Source organism: Sorex fumeus, unplaced genomic scaffold, assembly GCF_029834395.1.
Source record: "Sorex fumeus unplaced genomic scaffold, SorFum_2.1 ptg000044l, whole genome shotgun sequence".
Classification (NCBI taxonomy): Eukaryota; Metazoa; Chordata; class Mammalia; order Eulipotyphla; family Soricidae; genus Sorex; species Sorex fumeus.
Window position 1 is genome coordinate 34,864,954 of NW_026606101.1, and position 25,480 is coordinate 34,890,433.

At 38.7% G+C, this 25,480-nt stretch overlaps 1 protein-coding gene across 1 annotated transcript in view; it reads right to left on the reverse strand.

Annotated features, from left to right (window-relative positions):
- Positions 1–25,480, reverse strand: part of KIF16B (kinesin family member 16B) — a 327,590-nt gene that overhangs the window by 18,087 nt on the left and 284,023 nt on the right. The window contains exon 25 of the mRNA XM_056122148.1: positions 14,473–14,556. Coding sequence (XP_055978123.1) covers positions 14,473–14,556 — 84 coding nt within the window. The remainder of the gene's footprint in view (positions 1–14,472; positions 14,557–25,480) is intronic.

Genomic DNA, 25,480 nt, shown 5'->3' on the forward strand with positions numbered 1-25,480 from the left:
TCTAGTCCCCACAGACCCACTCTGTTGGGCAGGCAGGACCTGACTACACAGGTGATTGAAGAAGTCACCGAATACCTATGCACTGTAGTTTCCTCGTCCATTTAAACTATTTTCTACAGGGGCTGTAGAGATAGTACAGCTGGTAGGGTGCTTGCCTTGCACACAGCCAACCCTGGTTCTATTCCCAGCATCCCATTTTGTCCTTTAAGGTACCACCAGGTGTGACCCCAAAGTGCAAATAAATAAAATAAATGATCACCTTTAGCATCCAATTTACAGTACACTTGGAAGTTAGTGGCTTATTTTCTACATAGCTCTATTCTCAAGGATGGCCAATGAATAAATGGCAAATATTAATTTTCACCTCTTTCAATTTTTAAAATTTATTTTATAATGACAGTATGATTGGTTTATGCATATAATTTTTATGTTTTGGGCTATATATTTATTTGAAATGTTTCAAGAGTCATGGGCTTCTGATGGAAGTAGATATTTAATTTGAGCATTTTGTCCTTCAAAATAAAGTAAATAATAGCAAAAATGTGATTCCCTTCACGTCCAAGACATCTCATATAAGATCCCTTATTTCAATAATAGCTTAAAATACCTAAAAAAATTTAAATATGGGCAATTTTAGTAAAACAAAATTTAAAAATATATCTAATATGAGATTAATTCATTATCTAACCAAAGTTCATTAAGGGCATTTTTCTGGCTATGGAAATTCTATAAAGCCATCATCCGGGGTGAAAGAAAGCTTTTGTTTCTAACTCTGATTCTCTCCTGTACTGTGGTCTCTGACACTCTGAGATAGAATGGCTGCTCCAAATGGCCAGATTGACTGATGGACTTTCAAGGGAGAAGCTTGCTGTGTGGTATGTGTTGGTTAGAATAATCTTAAATTCAATGAAGCAGGTCCTAAAAACTCTTTGAGAATCAAAGAATTGTTGCACAGAAATTTCTGGCATTCCAGAGTCTCCCCTTTAAGTAGGAAGCAGAACTGTGTGCTGTGTGGAGCTCCGGGAACACGGACAAAGTCTTCTTTTCAGCTATGGCTGTGGTGGAGGAGAATGACTCCTTCCCTTTCAGGCCTGATTTAAGATAATTTGTATGATGGTGGCAGGTTTTCTATGGCTGACCTTGGACTGGGCTGTCACTGAATAATACTAAGTCTCAGAATGCCAAGGCAGAGGGTATGCTTTTATGGCTCTAGGAGGGAGGATCTGCTACCCCTTGTTTTGTTCTCTGGACTAAGGCTTCCTGATGATCCCTTATTGTGTCTATTTGCTCTGCAGATTATCCTCCACCTTGGGTGCTGTTTCACTGACCTCAAGCCTGGGGAAAAGCCATGGTCATGCCCCAAGTATGATGAAAACTGTGGCCCCAAGTCACCTTACCCCAAGAAAGGATTAGCTAGGATTTGAATTATCTGCACCAGTGAGCCTCTTCACTGGGAACAATGACATGGACTATGTCAGGGGAGGTGTAGGTGAAAAAAATGGTGGATCAAAACTTCTCTAAGACCAGAACTTAAATTTTCAAAAGGACGGAATATGTGGCATATTTCAGGAAGGGAAATGAAAAGTAGAAACTCCTTTATTAAACATATTACCTACAGAAATAAGCAACCAGTTAAAAAGAACATATACACTGAATAATACATTCAGCAGAGTACTTTGCTCATAAAAGATTACAGCCACAAGCTGATAAATATGACAAATGTTTATTCAGTCACACTGATACATCTTGCTAAATAATGAGAAGCATGACTTTTTTTTCTCCTTAGGCTGGAATCATAGCAAAATTTCATTGGTTTATAGTACCTCCCCCCCCCCCCCCCCCCCCCGCCAATGTAAGGATCATTTACTGAATTTAGACTGTAGAGAAGGAGGCCTAGCAAGTCTTAATTTCTGCTTCAAAAGCAAACTGAAAACTGTTCTGGGCATCCCAAATCTGCAACACTTCTGAGCAGAGAGGTGAAGAATGCCGTCGATTTGGCAGCTGATTAAACATGTGCTTTCTTGGACATTGATGTCTGGCTATATTAAACACCAAATGAACCCAAGAGCTACGCAAAGCATCAGTCTTTTAGTCATCAAAACTTCTAGCACAAGTGATTGTTTTTAGCTGAAAGGCTGTGTTTGAAAGAAATTTAAAAGAAGTGGTAAAAGACCTTACAGATAAAAATGAAATCTCACTAGCTAGGGGAGCTTGGAAAAAGAGATACATCCATTTAATCTACAGGAGAATGGATTACTTTGGGCCAATGTGACATTCAGTTTCTGCCATGAGGTGTCTTTCAAAGTCATAAATGTCAGTTAATATTGACTGAGCCCTTGAATATGCCGAGACCTCCAATAAGGAATCTGGCTTAATTGTGTCAATTTTTTTAGTTGAACATATTCATTAGTAATAAAAATGGGGGGCTGGAGCAATAGCACAGTGGGTAGGGCATTTGCCTTGCATGCGGCCAACCCGGGTTCGATTCCCAGCAGCCCATTTGGTTCCCTGAGCACCGCCAGGGGTAATTCCTGAGCGCAGAGCCAGGAGTAACCCCTGTGCATTGCTGGGTGTGACCCCAAAAGCAAATAAATAAAGAAATAAGTAAAGTCCTAAAATTATAAAAAAAAAATAAAAATGAGAAGATGAAAGATGAATCAGTAACAATATATATCAAGAAGTTTAAATACCCAGGATCTGGAGGTAGTAAGACCCAGATCCCCTTGTGGTTCATGGTGCTTATCCACAGAGCTCTGAAACAAAAGCCACTATAGTTCTGTATCCAACTGGCTAAAAAGTTCCACTGAGAAAAAGGCAGTGACTTCATTTACTACCATTTTCAACTTTGATTAGCAAAGGCTCTCTTGATTTCAATATCGGTTTCTTGAATTTAGTTATAGAAATATGAAACAGGTGATCTCAATTAGAAAACAGATTAGAGAAAGTAAAAAAACTTCTTTTGGTTGCTGGGAGTGAATATTATATATGTAAATGTAAACACACTGCAGTTAAGTTGCTAGGCACAGAAATAAATCCAGCTAAAAATGGATAAGGCTTTACACAGGCAAATGAGACAAAAAGTTGGGAAACTGGAACAAACCAAGATTCATATCCACTTGTTTCCCCTAAATATTGTCTCAAAGGGCTACAACATGTGCAGTGATTCATTAACATTATGAATCATAAGTAACACATATAAGGGAAAAAAGATTTGGCAAGGGAGCTGAAAAATAGCTGAATTCCAAAATAAAGATGTAGTTTACAAAGGCAGCAAAGGCTAGTATAGAGATTCACTGACAAAGGCCACAGCAAACACACTTTATCCAAGCTCAACTTATTGGGGAGACAAATTTGAATAAGTGGAGTTAAGGGACAGGATCAAGGAGGATGAATTTACAGGAGTGGTGGTGGGAGGTGGGGGGGGGGGGATGCGGTCCAAAAAAATAAGAGGCTTCAGTGGAAAAGGGCCATTTTAACTATTATAACTGAATACATGAATCTAACCGGAAACTAGTGATACAAACATGGTACTGTATTTTTCTTACGTGATTAAAACTTGTCATTAATTCTAAAAAGAATTTTAATGAAAAGAGAGATACTGGAAATTGGTCCATGTTTTTATACCCACCATCACTGCATCTCACGTATAGTTACTTTTTTCCTCCTACTTTAGTTGAGTTTCTGTCTGGTACTTCCCCAGGGGGACTGAAAGCTAATTAAGTGCTTCAGTTTGAAAGACCTTTCTTTTTTCACCCCTGTGGTGCCACAGCATGCGTATGAGATGTAAGGGGCAGTGAAATGAGAAAATATTAAAATGGTATTTAATTAGGCAGAGTAAACAAAAAGGTTAACTGCAACTGGAAACTCACATCTGATGCCAAACAATGAACAGCACAAGCTACCTCAGGTATGGGCGACTGAGAAAGGAGTTTAAGCTGCTCTTTCCTTTTTCCTTGCCTCTTATGATAGCTACATCTGATACAGAGGCAATGAGACATTTAATAAAGGTAAACAAATAGCAGTGCCTTGTTGTATCTGGGAGAAGGAAAAGAATAACCCCACAGCTGTTTAGCACTGCAATGTGCAGGCTTCATTTCATTTGGCTTTGTAGAGTAGCTTAAGGGAACTAAGAACATTCTAGTCCCAAACTAAAGCAACAGAACACACACAGCTCTGAGGGCTGCCATTTGGGCTGTGCTGCTCTTCTGCTCTTGCTATTTCTGTACAGAGGAACATGTTGGGATGCTCTTGGTTAAGGTTCTGTCAAGTCTTGAGACTAAAGAGAGTATAAGGAGATAAGGTGCTTGCTAACCCTGGTTTGATCCCTAGCACTGCATATGGTTCTTAGAGCCCTGCCAAGAATGATCTTTAGGCACAGAGCCAGGAGTAAATCCTGAGCACCACTGGATGCGGCCCTGACCACAGGTGGTCACCACCACCACCACCATCCTGCCCCCAGTTGCTTTCGTCAAGCCTTAAACACCTTGGTAATGAACATGGAAGCTAGGGAGATGACTGATGTTACAGATTTGATGCAGGATTGTAAGTGGGATTGACATCAAGAATGCTGATAGTCCAATAAATGGAAAGTAATACCCTGGTCGCTATAGCTTAAGAGAAATGCTTCAATAATGGCTAATTTTTCTGTGTCAACTCCTTGGGCCATAGAATGTCCTGATACTGAGTCAAATATTCTAATCTGTAAGTGAGGATTTTTGGGGGAGAGTATGAGATTAATATTTGACCCAATACAGACAGCATATTTCTCTCAATGTGAGAGAACCGTTCAATCAGCAGAAGACCTGACTGAACAAATGGACACACACACACACACACACACACACACACACACACACACACACACTTATTGGTTCTATTTCTCTGGAGAACCCTAACCTATCTAGGCACCAGACACCAAGTACTTCAAATTTAAAAAAGTACTGGGGCTGCAGGTAAAACACTCATCTTGCACACGGCAGACCTGGGTTCAATCCCTGGCACCCAATATAGTCCCCTGAGCTTGCCAGGAATAAGCACTGGGCACAGCCAGGTGTGCCCAAAATATCAACAAGCACTATATAAAGGGTTGAATGCAGTGGCTGGAGTTAACAGTATAGCAGATAGGGCACATGACTTACAAGTGGCTGACCCAGGTTTAATCCCCAGCATTTCATGTGATCCTGAGTAACCCCTGAGAATTGCCAGGTGAGGCCCACCCATTTCTTTTAATAAAGGTTGATTGTAGAAATGCAAAATTCATAGATATGCCATTTTTACCCAGTGGACATTTCTTGTTAATTTATGACCAGGATGTTGGGCATCCACTTTCATCAGCAACCCTAACTCTCATTCAATTGAGAGACCAGTCATGCTGAGTTTGTCTTGTGTATCTCGAACCCATCCACTTTCCTCATCCCAATGATCACATCCTTCTTCAGGCCCATGCAAGTGTTACCCCAAGGCTGTACCTGCCTGGAGTCTGTCCCTCTCCTCACCCTAATACTGCTCTCCAGGAGAGCAGTTGTTCATGCCTCCAACATCTACAGCACATCACTGTCCTGTGGATCAGATCCAAAATTCCAAAATCATGGATTGGCTTTAGAATATGATTTGTCCTACATGCCCCCATACCAGTCTATGTTTACACAGTAGATCCCTATACCTGGTTTCTTGCCTAACCCTGCCAAATCAGAATATAAAAAAACATGGTCTGGTCACTTGTGATTTTCAAAAAAGCTGCACCAGATCTCTTCAAAGATGGGCCAGATGAAGCTATGCTGTCTGAGAACCTCAAAGGCAGGTCCCGAGTATCTGAAGTTATTAGGACAGTGGTCTGTATTAACACTGTCTGTTCCAACAGAATAAACTACACTAACAAATTAAGACCAACAGCATACTGATTTACTGTTGAAGATGAGTGGTGTGGGAGGGTATTGTGAGGGTTATTACATTACACGTTGTGGTTCTGAATTTACTGTTCTACGAAATTAAGTAGAAAAAGAATGGTCTCTACATTGTGATATCTCTAAGTTCCCTTAATGAATTAACGTTTTCAAAGTTGAAAATGGAAATATAAGTTTCCACTGAATAGAAACTTGCTAATACAACAGGGTTGTATTCTTTGGTCCTAAGAATTCTTTTTGCACTTGACACTGACAGATTCAACACTCTCCAGGAAAAGCAATTTTACTTTTGATCCCAATACTGAAATCTTACAGAGCTGGGTTCTAAACTGAAGTCTGAGTTTATAACTTTCCACCTTCCTCACATATTATCAAGTTTCCTCTCCTGATAATTGTAACCTCAGGATCACAGCTTTTTCAGCACTCTGAGTTCACAAAGCACCAAGAGGAACTAGCCCCTAACCTCCAATTCAATCTCCCTAACACAATCTACTTAAATTCTGTTAGCATGTTTTGCACTGAAGATGGAAAAAGACTAAGAGCAGAAAATAGTAACTGATAATGTAAGTAACTGGACAAATTAGAACTAATAAAAAACATCAATAAGGAAGGAAATTGTTCTTTTTGTGAAGTATTTTTTAAATCGCTGCCTATATTTGGTAATGCTCTTTCACTATCCAACTTGTAGGATTAGCAGAGAGGAGATGGAATAAATGCTAAGTTGTGCAGAGAATTGCTAGGTATCTTTCATATATCCAAAATTATAAATACACACACACACACACACACACACTCTTGAGAACTTCATCTCCTGAAATTTTTACCCTGGAACTGAAAGGGCTTCACTTATAAAATGGCTATACCAAATAAACTAGTTTAATTGTTGGAAATTCAAGGTTTGCAAGTAAAATTAAACTAAGGTAGCACTGTAGCACTGTCCTCCCATTGTTCATGGATTTTCTTGAGTGGGCCTAGTAACGTCTCCATTGTGAGGCTTGTTGTTACTGTTACTGGCATATCCAATATGTCACGGGTAACTTGCCAGGCCTTGCTGTGCAGGCAAGACACTGGCGGTAGCTTGCCAGGCTCTCCGAAAGGGGCGGAGGAATTGAACCCAGGTAGGCTGGTTGGCTGCGTCGGCCACATGCAAGACAAATACCCTACCCGCTGTGCTATTGCTCCAGCCCAAAATTAAACTAAGGTAGAATAAGAAACCTATTAGTCAGAGAGTAAGACTATGTGTCTTGTAGGAAAGTGTCCTGGCATTGGTGAGAGAGCAACACTGACAGCTACTCCTAGTAGGTAAGGCCCTTGGAATTAAAGGATTATTTTGAAAATCGGTCTTAGTTCTCTGTTTCCTCTAGAAAGCTTGATGCCTATTAACTTAGCCATCCCTTAATTGAAGACAAAAGTAGCTGGGATCTGGCCTGGTTCACATAACCATGCTGCCACACTCTCCTATCCACCATAAACAATTTCAAAGCACACTAACACCAATAGGTAAGACTGCTCTACTAACATGAAAAAAACACAAAGCAAAGTGACCACAATAATTAGGCCTCAACATAAAATCAGGATCATTATGCAAAGCATGAATGTGACCAACTTTTGGCTAACATGCTTAATCAGCTTTAGATGAGAATTAAAGACATTCAACATAGAATTAGCCCAGCATATAAGCCAGAGCAAAGTGCCACTCTTCCCATTAATCCCCTAACTCACACCAGAATCTACCCTAAGTTCTATCAAATAGCTTCTTTTCTTAGATGCCATCACATTTCCTATGTACATATTTTCCAGTGAGTGAATACATATCACACAGTGAAAAAACACCCATATTTACTGGGGTATTTGACTAAAAGATACTGAAATTTCCTTTTTTTTCATAAACAGAAGTTCAGAATACATTAGGTGTGTTGAAGATTCCACAGTCGGACAGCCATGCAGTCAATGACCAGAAGACATGAAATAAGAACAAACCAGCTATCAACAACAAGATAAATGTGGAAGCACTATTTTTGTTTTATCAATACATCAATAGGATCAATAGATCCTATACCTCTATTCATCTTCAAACTGGACAGTTTCTCTACCATTATTAAATAATCCAGAGCCTTTTCAGCTTTTTAGCTTTCTATTTCATAGGTTGAAAGAAAGGGAAGTATTAGAGTAAGAAGCCATTTCTTCCAGGCAGCATGCCACATAAAAGCACATACTTTTAGTATGCCCTTAGAAACTGATTTTGCAAGTAGAAATGACAAGCTGAGATGCTCATTATGAAATAGTGAGATACTTTACGACTGCTGGTGGGTGGTGCTCCTTTGTCCTTCCTTTGCTCTTAAAGTGGATCTTAAGTGTGCCACTAGGCTCTCTTACTGTCAACATAGTATTTTTATTACCCTCATTTTACAGATAAGGAAACAGAAGAAGTGGCATTAAAAAACTCCAAAGGAGTAAAAGCAGGACTCAAGACTGGGATGATTTGCTTTAATGCTCTCACTCTTAGCTACCACATTCTTTTTATTGATCTTAATAATGAGACAAATGAGATAAAAATGAGGAAGAAAGTAAGATGTAGCTGTGGGCTAATGTCCTAAAAAATTCTTAGATTTTTACTTCTAAAGATGGTTACATTATTCCTGAAGTCTTTGTATTTTAGACGATTTCACTTATTTTCATTAATTGTAGTTGGTCCTCGAAGTGATAGGCTATTAAGATGGTTAGCAGAAATGTTTCCATGTAGGTGATAACCTTCTCTAAAATTAGTAACAGAAAATACAGCCCTCTCATTAATCAATGAAAATAAAAACCTCATTAATTTGGGACTACTGTGGGAAGATTTCCTGATAATTCAGTGAATAATTCAATAAATGTGAATCATATGTGTAATATCATGGGAAATTAAGATTCAATTAGATATTGATTCTGCTTAATTCAAGTAACTTGAGAACAAAAGAGAAGATCTCAGATGTAAACATATCTTTTGATAGCAGGAAAAGGGTTACTGAATTTCACTTAATTTTTTGAATAATTTTTATTCACTTTGCAAAATTAGCAATGAATGATAAAGTCTAAGTAATGGGTCCTTTCCTACTGCAGTTGTAGAAGTGGTATACTCGAGAGTGAGCCTCATCTCTTAAACTGTGGGTGATGATCCTTCATGGGCTTGGGTAAAACATGGGACCAGTAAAACAGTTTCTGAACATTCAGTGGGCAAAACTCACTCCAAATTAATCACATTATGACTCTGAGGTTTTGCTGGCAGTGCTGTTGTATTTCTTGGGTAAAAAGGGGCTTGAGAGTGGAAAAAGCTTAAGAAGTTAAGTTCAAGAGTTATGTCATTGAACTCGGGATGTTTAAGGCCCACTTTTAATAAATACCACACCACATTTATTATTCAATTTATATCCATTTATATCTACAGCTCATAGTTATATATATAAAAACACAAACACTGTTCTCCCGTTGTTCATCGATTTGCTCGAGCGGGCCCAGTAACATCTCCATTTTTGAGACCTGTTGTTACTGTGTTTGGCATATTGAATACGTCATGGGTAGCTTGTTAGGCTTTGCTGTGCGGGCGAGATGCTCTCAGTAGCTTACCGGGCTCTCCGAGAGGAATCGAACCCGACTCTGCCAGGCTGGCTGTTCACAAGGCAAATGCCCTACCACTGTGGTATCGCTCCAGCCTCGTTGTATGTATATATATATATATATATATATATATATATATATTCATATAGCAAGAATACATATCATATTTTAGGTCACAAAAATCTCCTTAAAATTATGAAGCCAGAAACAGACAGTACAGCAGGTAAGGCACGTGACCCGCACACTGCTGACCCGGGCTTTATCCCCAGATCCTCGATGGCCTCCTGAGCACCGCCAGGAGTAAGCCCTTAGCACAGCCAGGTGTGGCCCCCCAAACCAAACAAAATAAAATTAGTCTGACTTTATATTCTTTAGTGAGTCACTATTGCCAGAAATAAATCTGCAAGGAGACAATGTAACATCTTTAATGTTTAAAAATAAAGCCATAAGCAACTGAGATTCAGAACATTTTGAGGAGTCATAAAGTAGTTATCAAACAAAAAAAAATCCAAGATTATAACATCTTTCCTGAAACAAACAAAAAGTGAAATTAAGGTTAGAATAAAGGACCCTCACTTGCAGGCTGCTGCGGCTCCAGGGCCTCCATCCCTGGGTCCTGCTTGGCACAAGCAGAGGCCAGACCAATGCTGGGTAAACACACACTAGGAATGGACAATTAGGCAAGGGACTGTGGGGTTACTGCTGAAGGAGGATGAGCCTTCAAAAGAAACACTTCTTTACAGAACACTCAACCCTACTTTAAACACAGAGTGTACCAACGGTCTCTGCTGCTGTTTTGGTTTAGGGTTTGGGGAAACTGTAGATGTCAGGACTTACTCCTGGCTCTGTACTTAGGGATCATTCCTGGTGCTGCTTGGGGACCATGTGGCACAAACCACCACGGGCTGTATCTAAGACACATGCTTGGATCCCTGTGGGAGCTCTCTGGGATCCTGTGTGCTCACTAATTTGCTCTAGTGAGGACTGAGGATAATTAGCTAAATGACTTGCTGAATTTTCCCAGAGAATTAAATTTCTTTTCCTGTAAAATTGAGGTAGTAAAGTAAGACAACTCATCTTAAAAGTTGGCTGGATAGAATACAGTGAGCATTTTGTTCATGCCTAGCACATTAGAAATGTTAAGTAAATATTAATAGCAAAAAAACCTCTAAAGAGCTACTAAAATTGCCAATATTCTACACTTTGACTCATCACAATGACAGTTTTGTATGTTTCAACCAGTCGGGGTATCTGGTTTCAAATATAGTTAATACACCTTTCAATTCGTCAGACAGAGACCAAGGTATTTTTTTTCCTGTTACATTTAGAGCTTTATCTGCTCACATTTATCTCCTGGTTATTGTCTATATCTATACTGTAAGAATGCTCAAGTTTGTGGAACATGTCACATGTAGGGGGACTGCTGTCATGTCTTCCGATGGCCTGACAGCAGGACAATCATACATAGTTACACTTAACTCACTCCCTAAGTGTCACCACAAGAGATACAGGGAATATATCAGGGACATCCTCAGAGGTTCTATGGTTCTTCAGGAACAAAAGGACCAGGTAGAGTTTGAAAAGAGATTCTAAACAGTAAAAGGCTCTATTTGGAAAAACTGTCCAAGTATTAACCAGAGAACATCTGATGGCTCGGGGTGGAGACGGGCTTGTGTAGGAGGCCAGATTTACACTTCTCCATTTATCCATTTACCACTGCTCTACTCTTGTCTTTTTGTTTAGGGGGTACAGGGAATGATCTTTTAAAAGTGGAGTTCAAGGGTCTAAGGGCATTTCTGACCATACACAGCCCGGCTATGCTGGATGCTCTGATGTGACAATATGGTACTACTCAGGTTTAGCGGTAAGTGGGATCATCAGGGTCACCCTGTGGTATGTGGGAATAAACTTTGGCTCTAGAACATGGGCCTAGGAGCAAGGCATATGCTCGTATCCTCTGAGTTATCTCAGTCCTGATGCCTGCTTTCTATGGTGAATGTTCAATGCACTGAGCCCTTCACAACCACGCTATTACCACCAGTACCAAGTGGACGCATGCACGTGCATGCGCGGGCGCGCGCGTGTGCGCGCGCGCACACACACACACACCCTCTAACATTCTTCTTTCCAAGGCAAGAAAACTAATCTCCAAAATATCTGTTACCTTTTTGGAACTAACTATAACTTTTGTAAGTAATAATTTTAACAGAATCAACTTATGTAAATCTGGACGTGCTAGCATGGTGTCTATATCTGATCTATTTTGTTGTTCCTAAACTCCAATGCAAGGTCTTGAAATCTTGGAAACATTTTAAGAGCAAGGAGGACCAAAACACAATCGAATGCTTATTTAAAACATAGATTAATACAGCTCAATTAGGGTGAGAAGGTTAATAAAGTTGTTGCACTTTTGCATTTTAAGAAACATCAGATAAAATTCCATTTGTGCAAACACTACATATATCACTATAAATAGGAAAAATAAGCCATATCAAAATCTACCTTATAATATTAGCTTCTGAATTTAATTATACATCTAGGTTTTTAAACATGAATTTAAATATATACTTTTAAAGGGAAAATGCTTGTCTACTTTTACATTCTGTTTAGCTTTGAGCATTGTGTGTAGCATGTACTGGAATTAGACAAATGCATATTAAATTAAATTGATGTGTTAATTTTCACATGAAAAGATACTAAATCAAACAGTATTTCTGAACTTATTTTGAAGTATTAATAGTTGAGGGCCAGACGGGCAGGATGCTTGCCCTGCACACTGCTGACACCTGAACTCATCCCTGGCACCCCTATGGTCCCCTGACACCCTGCCAGGAGTAATCCCTGAGTAAAGAGCCAGGATTAAGCTGTGAGTACCACCAGGTATGGCCTCCAAAAAAAAAAAATAAGACCAAACAAAAATACAAAAGTCTTAAGAGTTGGAGCCAGAGAGAGTTCAACAGTTTGAATGCATGCTTTGCATGCGGGGGGTTTGGGTTCCATACCCGGTACCACATGGTACCACAAGCACTTCTGGGAGTGAACTCTAAGCCAGTAGTACCTCCCAAACACTGTCAAGTATGAAGAAAACTAAACTACGTGTCTCAGATGAATTTTCCATTAATGTAAAGTAGAATTACATTCATTTCTTGAGAAGAACGTGATGTTATAATATTTGGCAATCAATATTAGGTGAAATGCCTTTAAAGGTCAATTTCTATAAGGTATGGAATCTATTATATAAAGGCTAATGGAAACAGAACCATTACATCAGGAGAAGAGGTCTTTACAGTGGCACTGGTTGATACAGACTTTTGTTCATTAACAGTTGATAGCTTAGTTGGGCTTAGTGATTAAATAGAAGCTACTGAAAGAACAAAAGATTTGTACCTGAATGTATTAAGAATCGAAGAAAGAGAATCTTGACCTTTGGTGAATCTGGAGTCTGGCATTGAGAAGTTAAGAGTCCCAAGACAACTGCACTTAAACAATGCACAGCAAACAAAATGCCCGATTTTCTGTGGCACAGAGAGCACCATGTGGATCAGAGTCCTAGCAGTTAGAGGAGGACAACAGATGTTTCCTACTTGTTTATAGACTTGTTCTTAAATACTACCATCTTCACCTTTCCTTTAAAGATAAACCTAGACAACTGAAGTGCATATGGGTCAGGTAAAAGAAAACCTACTTCTTGTCATGAGTTTTGTTTTCTGAACAAAACTAAGGTGTTTTAAAGTCCTGTAATTCTATTGCTATTTTGATTTGTTGGTATTACACAACCAAATCTTTAATAGAACTTGATTAATGAAGAATGTTCACCATGTTAATCCTGTCCTTAAAGGCAAATTCTTCAGGTAGGTTTTAGAGTCATGGCATCTACTAGGATGATTCTTAGAAGGCTCATTCAAACCTCACTCTTAATAGTTCAAGGACCTCATCAAATGTCTAACCCCAGGATTTCAAAACCCTTAAAATCTCCTCATTTATAACAATATCCTAGAGTCTTGAGTTTCTGTCTCCAACTTCTCCCCTTTTACTCTTCTGGAAGCGTCCTAAATTCTAAGTTTATTGGCATTAAAATGACCCCAATAAAGAAGCCATTTTTTATTAGCTCTCACTAAGAACAAGAATAATACCTAATTTTTATGTAGCACTTCACAATTCAGAAAGATTTTCTCAATTATTACTTGATTTTGTTTGTAGTATTATTTCTCTTAGTAGCAAAAAGTACACCGAAAGGCCCACAATTACTATCTTGTGAAGACTGTATCAAGTCTTTTGTATTCTCCTATTTGCCTCAGAAGGGCGAGAGAGAAGCCAAAAACAATCAAAGATCCACCTATGACCACAACTGTGCACACAGATTTAGCCTCATTCTAAGAGTCTCGCCAAATAAACAACTCTATCCTGAAAGTAAACATGATCTATACAAAGCTGTTTATAATGTGTATTTGATGAGAGGAAGTCAGAAAAGCAAGTAGCATGGTACTCAAATTCTATACAAAGCTGGCTCAAAAGACTAAGTTAAAGTAAGTCAAACAAAACCTAACCATGACTAAAATAGGTATGTGTCTCTTTGCGTCCAACTATTTTGAAAAAGGAACAATGATGCAATACTATAAATCTCCAGTTAATTAATTCCTGTTTTTGCAGCAAATTTCAGTACCCTCATTTTGTATTACATACCATCTGCCTAGGGAGAATATTTAGTTCTCACCCGCAACCTGCTTCCTAGCCCTGAGAATAAATGTATCTCCTTAAGAACCAGAGAAATGTTTCATTAGACCAGAACAATGACTCACATATTAAATAAACGGATATCATTACTTTATAATCTACTGCTGCCATCTCCCGTGTTAATGAGGCAACACCTTCACATTCATGAACAAGGGGTAATAGTGCTTAACAGGAATAGTTCTCACTGGTCAATCAGATGCTAATTTTTCTGCATACAGAAAGAAATGCTTAATTCCATTACCTCTAAGTGACTTCTCCTCTCGGCAATCACCCGTTCATCCTTGTTTCCAAATAGTTTCTTTGGCGGAAATTCAAGGGTAGCAAGCTGAAATATATATTTGACAAGGCATGATTAACATTACACTTGTGATCCTTGGAATATTATTAATCTACTCTGTGACATATCTAGCATGTGGTGAAGAAATAAACCAGGTTGGGAGCTTAAAGACAGGAGATCCATGGAGCTGGAGAGATAGTACAGAGGGCAGGACACTTACTTCGCATGTGGCTGACCTGGGTTCTGATCCTTGGAATCCCACATGGTTTCCTGAGCCCATCAGAAGTGATCCCTGAATGCAGAGCCAGGAGTAACTGCTGGCACCACAGGGTATATGGCACAAAAACAAACCAAAGAAAAAAGATGCTATATTCTATCTTGCATTACCAATAACTGCTGTGACCACGATCAGGTTAGATAATCTTCTACTACTGCCAAGAGAGATGGCACTGCAATGGGATTCAAAAGAAGGACAGTCCTAATTCTCAGTATTTTATCTCAAACAACATATTAGACTTTCAGATGCTATTTAACAACTTTTAATTTTAAAACACAAGTTTGTTCTCTTTTAGTCACCTCTTTCTACTAGAATTTGATTATTTCTGTGCTGAGATGAAAATATAAAAACTCAGCTTTAAGAGAGGCTGAAGCAACAGTATAGCAGATTGGGCATTAGTCTTGTATGCTGTGAGCTGGGGTTGATCCCTGGTATCCCATATAGTGTGGCCCCAAACAACAAAAAAACTCAATTTTCATACTACCTGAGCATTTTGTAAAAATATCTCTGAGACTATCATCACTATGTCTCTTTGAAAATTCCATGCTACCTTTTGTCAGCTTATGCTTCAAATAAAGAATATTGGTGTGAAAAGAAGCCTTTTCTTTGAAACTTTCCACCTTATATTCTTAAGAAAAAGGGTTCAGAATTTGTTTCAGCCAGCTTTTGGGACTTCATAGTTATTCTATTTATATTTTCTTTCTTGGAGGTATAAAAAAATCACCATCCTAAGCCAAGTTTTAGTGTAAGTTCTCAGGCAATGAATTTCATAATCCAGTGAAAGCCTGACCTGCAACTGTTGTTTTGAATGAATGCTAAGCAGCAATAATTGCTGGTGTTGATGAAATTCACTATTTCATTCCTTCCTCACCTTGCAGGATTCAGACAGATTGACAGGCCAATGAAGCATTATTAAGAAAAAGGTTAACACTTGGGGAAAAATGTCTTTGTTGTTAAAAAGCAAAAGGGGGAAAGTGGATTTACTTTAAAGATAATGCCAGAAGATGTGATGGTTGAGAATGAAGGGATTATCCACAAAGTTGAGGATGGCAGAGCTTAGAAATGGAAAGAGCCCATACACTTTGGATGACACTGTCATCTGCTGGATTAACCAACTTGAGAGATTAACTTGCATTTGGTTTTCTTGCCATTTAAGATAATTCATTTTCCTTAATATTTCTATCTATAAGAAATGCATTTGCATTCTATAACTAAAAACTCAAATAACAGAAAGACAGGGATTAATTCATCTCTATTAACAGGAAGTTGTAAAGCTGTGACTGCATCATGTTGATGGAGTAGTGAAGTTTTTCCATCTTTCTTTTTATGTGATTTCATGATTCTTATGTTCATTTTTGATTGCAGGAGCACTGTCCTACTTCCCCAGTGTCAACGCATTGAAACTAATAAAAAGAGAAAAGGTCAAAAGAGCTCTATTCTATTCTGGTGCCTTTTCTTTCTGAGAGACATACTTCCCCCAAATTTCCACATACATTTCATTGGCTACTACTAGTTACAAGGAGAAAATTTAAGTGTAGATAGATGCAATGATCTTCAAGTAAAACTGAAGTCCTGTTTCTAGGGGAATAATAATGAAGGGAAGAATTTAATCTAAAGTCATCAAGTTGCAATTTCTTCTAGATATATCTTAATTAACATATTTTTTCTTCATTCCATCTAACAAACTGTGTATGTAAGTGTGTGTGAGTTGTAATTATAGATGTTATCACTCATTTGAAAATCCATTACTTCATTATTATGCATTGGCATCTTAATTGGTATTCTGAATTACTGTTTCCATGTGATGTTATTATTATTAATATGAATCATTGAATATTAATTATAGTCTATATAATTTTTCTGTATATAAGTTAAATAAGTTTATATTTTAGAAATAAGTAAAAAGAAAAATGAACATTTCTCTCACAATATGGGTTATAATGATCACAAAGCTCTTAATTTAGGCACATAAGAATTTCTGTTGATTTAAATTTATATGGGCAAACTGAATATCTGAGACTAAGAACTAGTACCTGTACATGCAGTTTTTGGAACTTCTAAACAATTTCAACACAGTAACCAATACCTCGATCAAGTAGCAGAACATATGCAGCATCCCATGGGTCCCCAAATGTTTGCTCACGAGTTCATCTTGCCATCTCCCCATCACCAAAAAGGTTAACTCTAATCTGATTCACTTCAGATTGCTTAGTTTACCTCATTCTATTTCGAAACTTCATGCAAATGGTACCATAAAGCATGGTCTCTTCTTTGTCCAGTTATATCACACAATCTCATGTTATTTTTTTATGAAATCTCTGTGAGACACACAAAATTGTTCATGATTGGGTTTCAATCATACAATGTTCCAACACCTGTCCCTTCACCACGTCAATGTCTCCAGTTTCTCTCCTTCCACCCCCACCTCACACCCCCAGTTTGCCTCTATGGCAGGCTTTTCTTCTTCTCTCTTCTCCCTTCTCCCATCTCCCCACTCCTCCTTGTCCTCCTTTTCTTCTTTTTCTTCTCCCCCCCCGACACCCCTCCCCCTTTGGGTATTATGGTTTGCAATACAGGCATTGAAAGGTTATCATGTATACACTTTACCTACTCTTAGCACTTAATTCTTGTCCAGAGTGATTCTTTCCAATTATCAACGTCACAGTAGACCCTTCTCCTCAGTGGTTTGATAATAAGGTCTTCCTAACCAAACTTCCCACCAGCAGTGACTGGGAGGTGCAGCTGCTTCACATCTTCACCAGCAACTGACAACCAGGCACCTCTTGTGAGTAGGTAGTGATTTCTCTTGTGCTTCAAATGTGCTTTTCAATTGGAACTAATGAAACTTGGCATTTTTTTCACATCATTATTGTCAGTTTTTTGGGGGATTATTCACTCAACAATTTTTATTTATTTAAATTTTGTTGAATCATCATGAGATAGTTACAAGCTTTCATGTTTGTGTTACAATCTGACATAATGATCAAACACCAATCCCTCCACCAGTGCACATTTCCCACCACCAATATCCCCGGTATACCCTTCCTTTCCCACCCTCCCCCTACCTCCATGGCAGACAATATTCCCTACACTCTCTCTCTACTTTTAGGCCTTATGGTTTGCAATGCAGATACTGAGAGGTTATCATGCTTGGTCCATTATCTACTTTCAGCACACATCTCCCATCCCGACCAGTTCCTCAAGTCATCATTTTCTTAGTGATCCCTTCTCTATTCCAGCTGCCTTCTCCCCTTTGCTCATGAGGCAGGCCTCCAGCTATGGAGCAATCTACCTATCCTGTGTATCTACTATCTTTAGGTGTCAGCCTCATATTATGTTGTTTTATACTCCACAAATGAGTGCAGTACTTCTATGTCCATCCCTCTCTTTCTGACTCGTTTCACTTGGCATGATGCTCTCCATGTCTATCCATTTATAAGAAAATTTCTTTACTTCATTCTCCTAACAGCTGCAGAGTGAACACTTTTTCGTCTTCTCCTTTTTTCATTCTCCTCTTGGAGTCAGTGATGACTTTATAACCCTTTTTAAAAGTTGACTTAACTAATGCATATCCCTGCAGACCCAACCTCACTGTCTTCCAACACACACACACACACAGACAGAAACAGAGAGTGAGAGAAAAGAGGCAGGCAGCGAATGGGGTGTTGAGAGGGAAACAGGGGACACTGGTGGTGGGGAAATGTTCACTGGTAAAGGGACAAGTGTTGCGGACATTATATGACTGAAACCCAATCATGAACAACTCTGTAACTGTATCTCATGGTGATTCAACAAAAATAAAATAAAAATTTAAAAGTATGGAAATAAATGACACAACCTCTGCCCCCCCTCCCCCGCAAAAAAAAAAAAAAAAACCTTTGAGGAATGAGGGTGGGGGGAAGAAACTTCAGGGCACAAAGGAAAGACCCTATTCTCACCAATGCTCCAACCTTTTTGGTTATGTCCAACTTTATAATCAGCTCAAGAAAAAGCACAAAATCATAGGATCTCAGGTAAGACAGGTCCAGTTTGACTCTTGGCTTGACCAATCCTTAGCCGTGTCTCTCAGAGCTCGAATATTCTTTATTTTTTGTAAAAAAATCACGCAGCACTACTTAACTATGCTAGGTATCTGAAGATTTATAGTGCTGAGTAAGAAACCTTGGTTAACTATACAATGACGATGGGTTGTTACTATTTGTTAGAGATCTGGCGATTATTAAGAAAACAGTATTCCATATCAGGATGCGTCTCTCCCTGACTCTGGACTGGTGAAGTAGTTTCAAGGAGCAAAGGGGTTCTGGAATCCCCGTCTCACTGGAACAAATACCCTCACATATGCTGAAGCTTAGAGAAGGCAGGTACAACCAGAGTTGTCTTTTGGGCTTAATCCAATCTTGATTTCATCTTGTATAAATGTGTTTCCCCCTGATGCAGTGATGCTGAACATTTGGCAAGCAAGCTTTCACAGTTGGTTGTTTTGTCATTTTCTTATGTGGGTGATGAGGTGATGTGGTTCCTGTCAGGGGAAATTTATAGGCATGCTTCCACGTGCTGTCATAAATAGTGCACGAAGGGGACACTGGCAGATGAACCAAGCAGGGAAGTGAGAATTTAAATTTTCTCATAATCAACAGGAGTACTCCATCCTGAGGATGGACGCTGTTTTCTACTATTACTATCCACCTTGTTAAAGGACTATGTATGCATTATGTGTAACAGGCTGAGAGTTTATGAAGAAAAGGACAATTTATACATTTTTTGTCACAGAATTATGATATCCAGTCATCCACCTTTAGAGATTAAGCAAACACAGCTCTAGAATTAAGTGACTTTGAAATGTTTATAGCCATGGAGTGGCAGAGTCCAGCCAAGGAACCAGGACGGAGTCTAGACAATGCTGTAAAGACATCTGCAGGACATGGGGGAATCCTTTCTGAAGGCCTTGAGGATCTAGGGTCCAAATGAAAGAAAGAAACAAACACCACAAGGACGTTGTACAATTACTGCACAATTGATGGAAATGATGTGCACTTTCCAGACAATGACCAAGAGTTCCAAAAAGATTTTTCAGGGAAACCTCACTGAGAAGCTTTATACACCCAAATGTGACTGTTCAGCAACAGCAGAAGAAGGGCAGGTTGGGTTTGGAGGAACGGTTTCCCAGGAGTCCAACCTGGGAGATAGATACAAGGCACTTTCTGTCATTTTTCATCTCTCACAATAAAATATAAAAACGATGATGGCCACTTTCACACATGCTCCCAGGGCATAAAGGAAGGGAAGCGGAAGTTCCAAGGTGAGTTATGACCGAAACACAAGATAGTGGGTAGGTACCTTTCCAATTGGTGAAAATAAGACACTAACATAGAAAGTCCACTCCAGCACTCCAGTCACCCTCAGCCGGCTCCCACCACTCCCAGAGAAATAGCCCAGCTTCAGGAATGACCTCAAAGAGGTCAGAGAGCAGTACAGTTGATCTTCCCAGCTCCAAAGCCCCTGCACAGTGGCTGTGAAATACCGCCAAACTTCACAGAGCTGACAAGTCAAGGGAAACATGAAAATTAGATGGGAAATGAGTAGTAGCCCAGTAAGCTCAACGAGTGAAAACAATAAAACAGAAGGCCCAACTTACACTTAATAGCTCGATAAATCCTTAGGCCATAGTTTTAGCAACAGCATTATGAGATATACGATGTAATAACCAATATAAAGTAAATTAATTAGTGCCTCCTAAGGGAACAGGCTTGGGATTGCGGGTAAATTGGAGACAATGGTGCAGTTAAGGGCACATTGGTGGTGGGGCTGGTGTTGGAATATTGAATACCTGAGCTGTATTGTGAACAACCTTGTAAATCACAGTGCTTAAATAAAGTAAAAAATTATTTAAAAAATAAAAACTAAAAAAAAATCCAAAGACAACTATTAACAGAACTCATAGAATGATTTTGAAGTAACAGAGTAATTGTAGATCATAGCACAACACTCAGAGCAATAGATCAATAGATGATCTGGATAACAAATTAACAAGGAAATAATGGAATTAGCTGATGTAATCAATAAGATAAAATTAATAGATACACAGGAAACTATCTTCCCTAAAGCCATGAATACATTCTTCTCAAATACACATAAAACATTATCAATTCAGATCACACACTGGACAGAGAACAAGCCTCAACAAATAAAGGCAGATGGAAATAACAGCATCTTTTCTATCGCAACAGAATTAGAATAAAAACCAACAACAAAAAGAAAACTGGAAAAAACCTCTAACCTGTAGAGACTAAAGAACATGCTCCTGAATATTTCTTGGATTAATAGATAAATGAAAAGAGGAAAAAAAATAACCGGAGAACAACTGAAACAAAGACATTAGCTATCAGATTCTATGGATTGAGCAAAAGAAATGAGAGGGAAATCTATTTCTATAAACATTTATGTCAAGAAATACAAAAAGTCTCGGTAACAGTCTAACATGAAGTTGGAAAGAATGAGAAAATGTATCAATGTCAAAATAAGGGAATAAAAGATCAGAATAGAAATAAATGAAATGGAAATCAAAACGACAAAAAAATTAAGAAAACTCAATAGATTGTTCTTTGAAAGGATCAATAAAATTAATAACCCCTTGCTAGGCTTACCAAGAGAGAAACTATAAGGAATAGAATAAGAGCTAAAGAGAAGTTGCAGTTGATACTGCAGATATACAACAGATTCTAAGAATCTTCTTTGAATATGTAATATATACATACACACATAATCTGGACTAGAAATCAACAATTTTTTAGAACCATACAACTATCCAAAAGTAAACAGGAAAGAAAAAAAACACAACTTGTGCAGATGAATTACAAATACAGAAATCAAAAGCATGATCAAAATTATCTCTATGACCAGGCCCACAAGATTTTACCCGTCAATACTGCAAGACTCTTAAAGAACTAAATTTATTCTGCTTTTCTAAAAGGTCAGCAAGGGCACAAGAATCCCAAACAATTCTTTAAGGCCAGCATCACTCTAATCCCAACTAGATAAGAATATCACAGAAAACAAAACAAAACAAATTATGGCATGATACTTCTGATAGAGTTTCAAGATTCCTCAATAATATCTTGGAAAAATAAATAGAATACATGAACACAATTAATAATCACAATGAATTGGATTCATCCCAGAAATGCATGGGTGGTTCAACATATACACATCCAAGGATGTAATGCACCGTATCAGCAGTAACATAAAATCACTTAACAACATCAAAGGCCGAAAATACATTTGACAAGATATAATATCCATTTATAACTGATAAAACTCCAATCAAGAGCTGAAGCGATAGTACACAGCCTTGTATATGACAGACTTAATCATCTCCTATACCACATACTGGGGCACATACTCTTGAGGCCAGTTAGGAGTAAACCCTGAGCACAGAACAGGGAGTAAGCCCAGAGCACCATTTGATAGTCTTTCCTCTCAAATCCCTTCAGTCAAAAGGAATAGAAGTATATCACAACAAAATTAAAAATATTACATCACAAACCCATATATAACATCATAAAAAACTGAAGCTTTTCCCTAAGATTGGAAACAAGATCACTTAGCACTGTCCTCCCATTGTTCATTGATTTGCTCGAATGGGCACCAGTAACATCTCGATTGTGAGACTTGTTGTTACTGTTTTTGGCCTATCGAATACGCCACAGAGAGCTTGCCAGGCTTTGCTGTTTGGGCGGGATACTCTTGGTAGTTTGCCAGGCTCTCTGAGAGGGGCGGAGGAATGGAACCCAGGTCAGCCACGTGCAAGGCAAATACCCTCCACACTGTCCTATTGCTCCAGCCCTGGAAACAAGATATCCAATCTTATACTTTTACACTTTCAAAGTACTACCCAGGGCAATTAAGCAAGAAAAAAGCAAAGAAATCTAAACTGTAAAGAAAAAACCTCCGTGTACAACACAATTCATAATCATGCCCCCAGACCCCGCGCCAGGCTGTTTCATTTGGGGTGCCCCGGAGAGGGGGGTGAGTGAGACCCATTCCCGCCCCAAGGGTCCCAGCCCCTGTAGTGAAAACCTCCAGACGTTAACCACCACCCTGCTCTCGGCTGCTCTTCACACGCTCAGGCCGAGCCTCACCCACAAGTGAGCCTATTCCTGGATAACTTATACCTCACACCACCATACTCCAACAGTACTGCACCGCATTTGATGGGGTTTAAAGTAGGAGGCAACCAAATCTCAGAGGGAAATATACTTTTACAGACATATAGATAGATAGACAGATACACAATATGTATAAACAAGATACACAATATGTATAAACACACAAGGTTCAACCTTTAACTAATGGCTCTGGTGAAATACAACAATCTTTAAACTCTTTCCTCTAAGGAAAGATTTTTGTAGCATTTTCATCATTTTTATAACAATACAAAATAAATTATTTCAGTTCTGCTTTGTGGCAATGTTGGGGTTCGGGATGGAAACATCTAAAATAAGGTGTAATGGTTGTGGGATTAGTGTTTGAATGTTAAATGAAATCAAATATTGTGAACTACTTTACGAAAAATAAAAAAAAAGTGTTTGCAGATGATATGATAATAGAAAAGTCCAAAGATTCCATGTAGATTGCTTGCTATAAATACTGAGCTTAGTAAAATGGACAGGATACAGAATACACAATGGGTGAAAGGAAATGAATAGAAACAATTAAATTTATAATTGCATAAGAAAGCTAAAATACCTGAGAAAAATCAAAGGTGTTGGAAGAACTATATACTGAAAATTATAAAATATTACTAAAACAGAAGACACAAAGAATTAGAAAGACATACTGTGTTCATGAATTGTAAGAAAAACATCTAAAGAGGCATTTTACCTGTCTTGATGAAAAAAATATATGGATTGAACACATCCCCTTTAAAATATCTGACATTTTCAAGAAAAGAGAACCAACAGTTCTAAATTTTTTAAGGAAGCAAAAAAGACCATGAACAGTTAAAACAATTCTAAGAGGAAAGAACAGTGTAGGCATCACTGACCATGGTTTTAAACTATATTACAAACTGAGAGTAATTAAAACAGTATAATATTAGAACAAATACACAGAGACGCAGAGGGGAATAGTCAATGGAAAACCTAAATTCACTATATATGAACACCTAATGTAAGACAAAAATACCAAGACTGTATAATGCAGAAAGGAAAACTTCTTCAACACATTGGTGCTGAGAAAAATAGATAGTCCCATGCAAACAAACAGAACTAGGTCACTAGGTAAAGGTAAAGGCCCTCCCGTTGATCGTCGATTTGCTCGAGCGGGCCCAGTAACGTCTCCATTGGAGACTTTGTTGTTACTGTGTCTGGCATATCGAATACTCTCGGTAGCTTGCCGGGCTCTCCGAGAGGGGCGGAGGAATCGAACTCGGGTCGGCCATGTGGGCCGCGTGTAAGGCGAACGCCCTACCCGCTGTGCTATCGCTCCAGCCCTAATTTAGCATCATACACAAAAATAAAAGAAATGAATAAGAAACTCAATAGTTAGACTAGGAACTGAAAACACACACACACACACACACACACACACACACACACACACACACAGGAAATCAGGAAATACAATTCTTTGACTTACACTCAACAGACCTTTTTTGGTGATTTCAACTCTGAAAGCAAGGGAGACAAGAGCAAGAATAAACAAATGGAACTACAGGGAACCAAAATCTACAAAGTAAAATAAGCTAGCATAGAAACAAAAAAAAGCACATTTTCTATTGGGAGAATAATTTGCATCATATATCTCAAAAGGGAATCAATATTCAAAATGCATTGATAATTCACAAACTTCAACAAAAAGTGATCCTATCAAAAACATGGGCAAAATTTCTAAACGGGCATGTCTCCAAAGAAGACAGATAGATAGCCTATGAACACATGGGGGAAAAATGCTCAGCAGCATCCTTTAAGATATCATCATCTCAAACTGGTGAGAACGGGGTGAATCAGAAAGATTGGAGGTCACTAAAGAGTAGTGATGCTTGGCATGCATGCTGATGTGGATCTGATTCCTAGTACCACGTGGTACCTCAACCATCCCTGGTGCAGTGTTGGAGGCCCCACACCAAAGAGGGGTCCAGCTAATCACAGGCACCGCAGGGCCCAAGTGGCATCAATTCTCAGGCCATTTGCAAAGAATCACTGACCCAGTTGGCTGCAAACTGCCCGTGGGGGTCCTTGGTTCTTCTAAGAACCACCTGGGAGGTCACCATCCCATCTCCTCTCCCCTAACCAAAAGAAAAACCAAACCTAAAACACTAAAAACAAGTCAGCAAGAATATGGGGAATATAAAAATACTCTAATATTTTTGTTGGGAAAATAAATAAGTGATATAGCCTCTATAGAAAAAGTCAGAAATTGCTTCAAAATTTCAGGGAAAAAAAAAACCCTTGAAAATTCCTTTTGCTACACAATAAGCTCCTAAGTATTTATCTGATAGATATGAAAACACTAATTGAAAAGGACTGTGCAGAGTAGCATTATTCACAATATCAAGACAGAATAAGTCTAAATGCACACAAGAGAAGATCAGATAAAGAGGTATGCAGTGTGCAGTATGCATTCTACATGGCATAGTACTGTCATTAAATTAGATAGTGTCCTTAGGACAAGAGCTGTGGAACTTTAGGAAGGAAT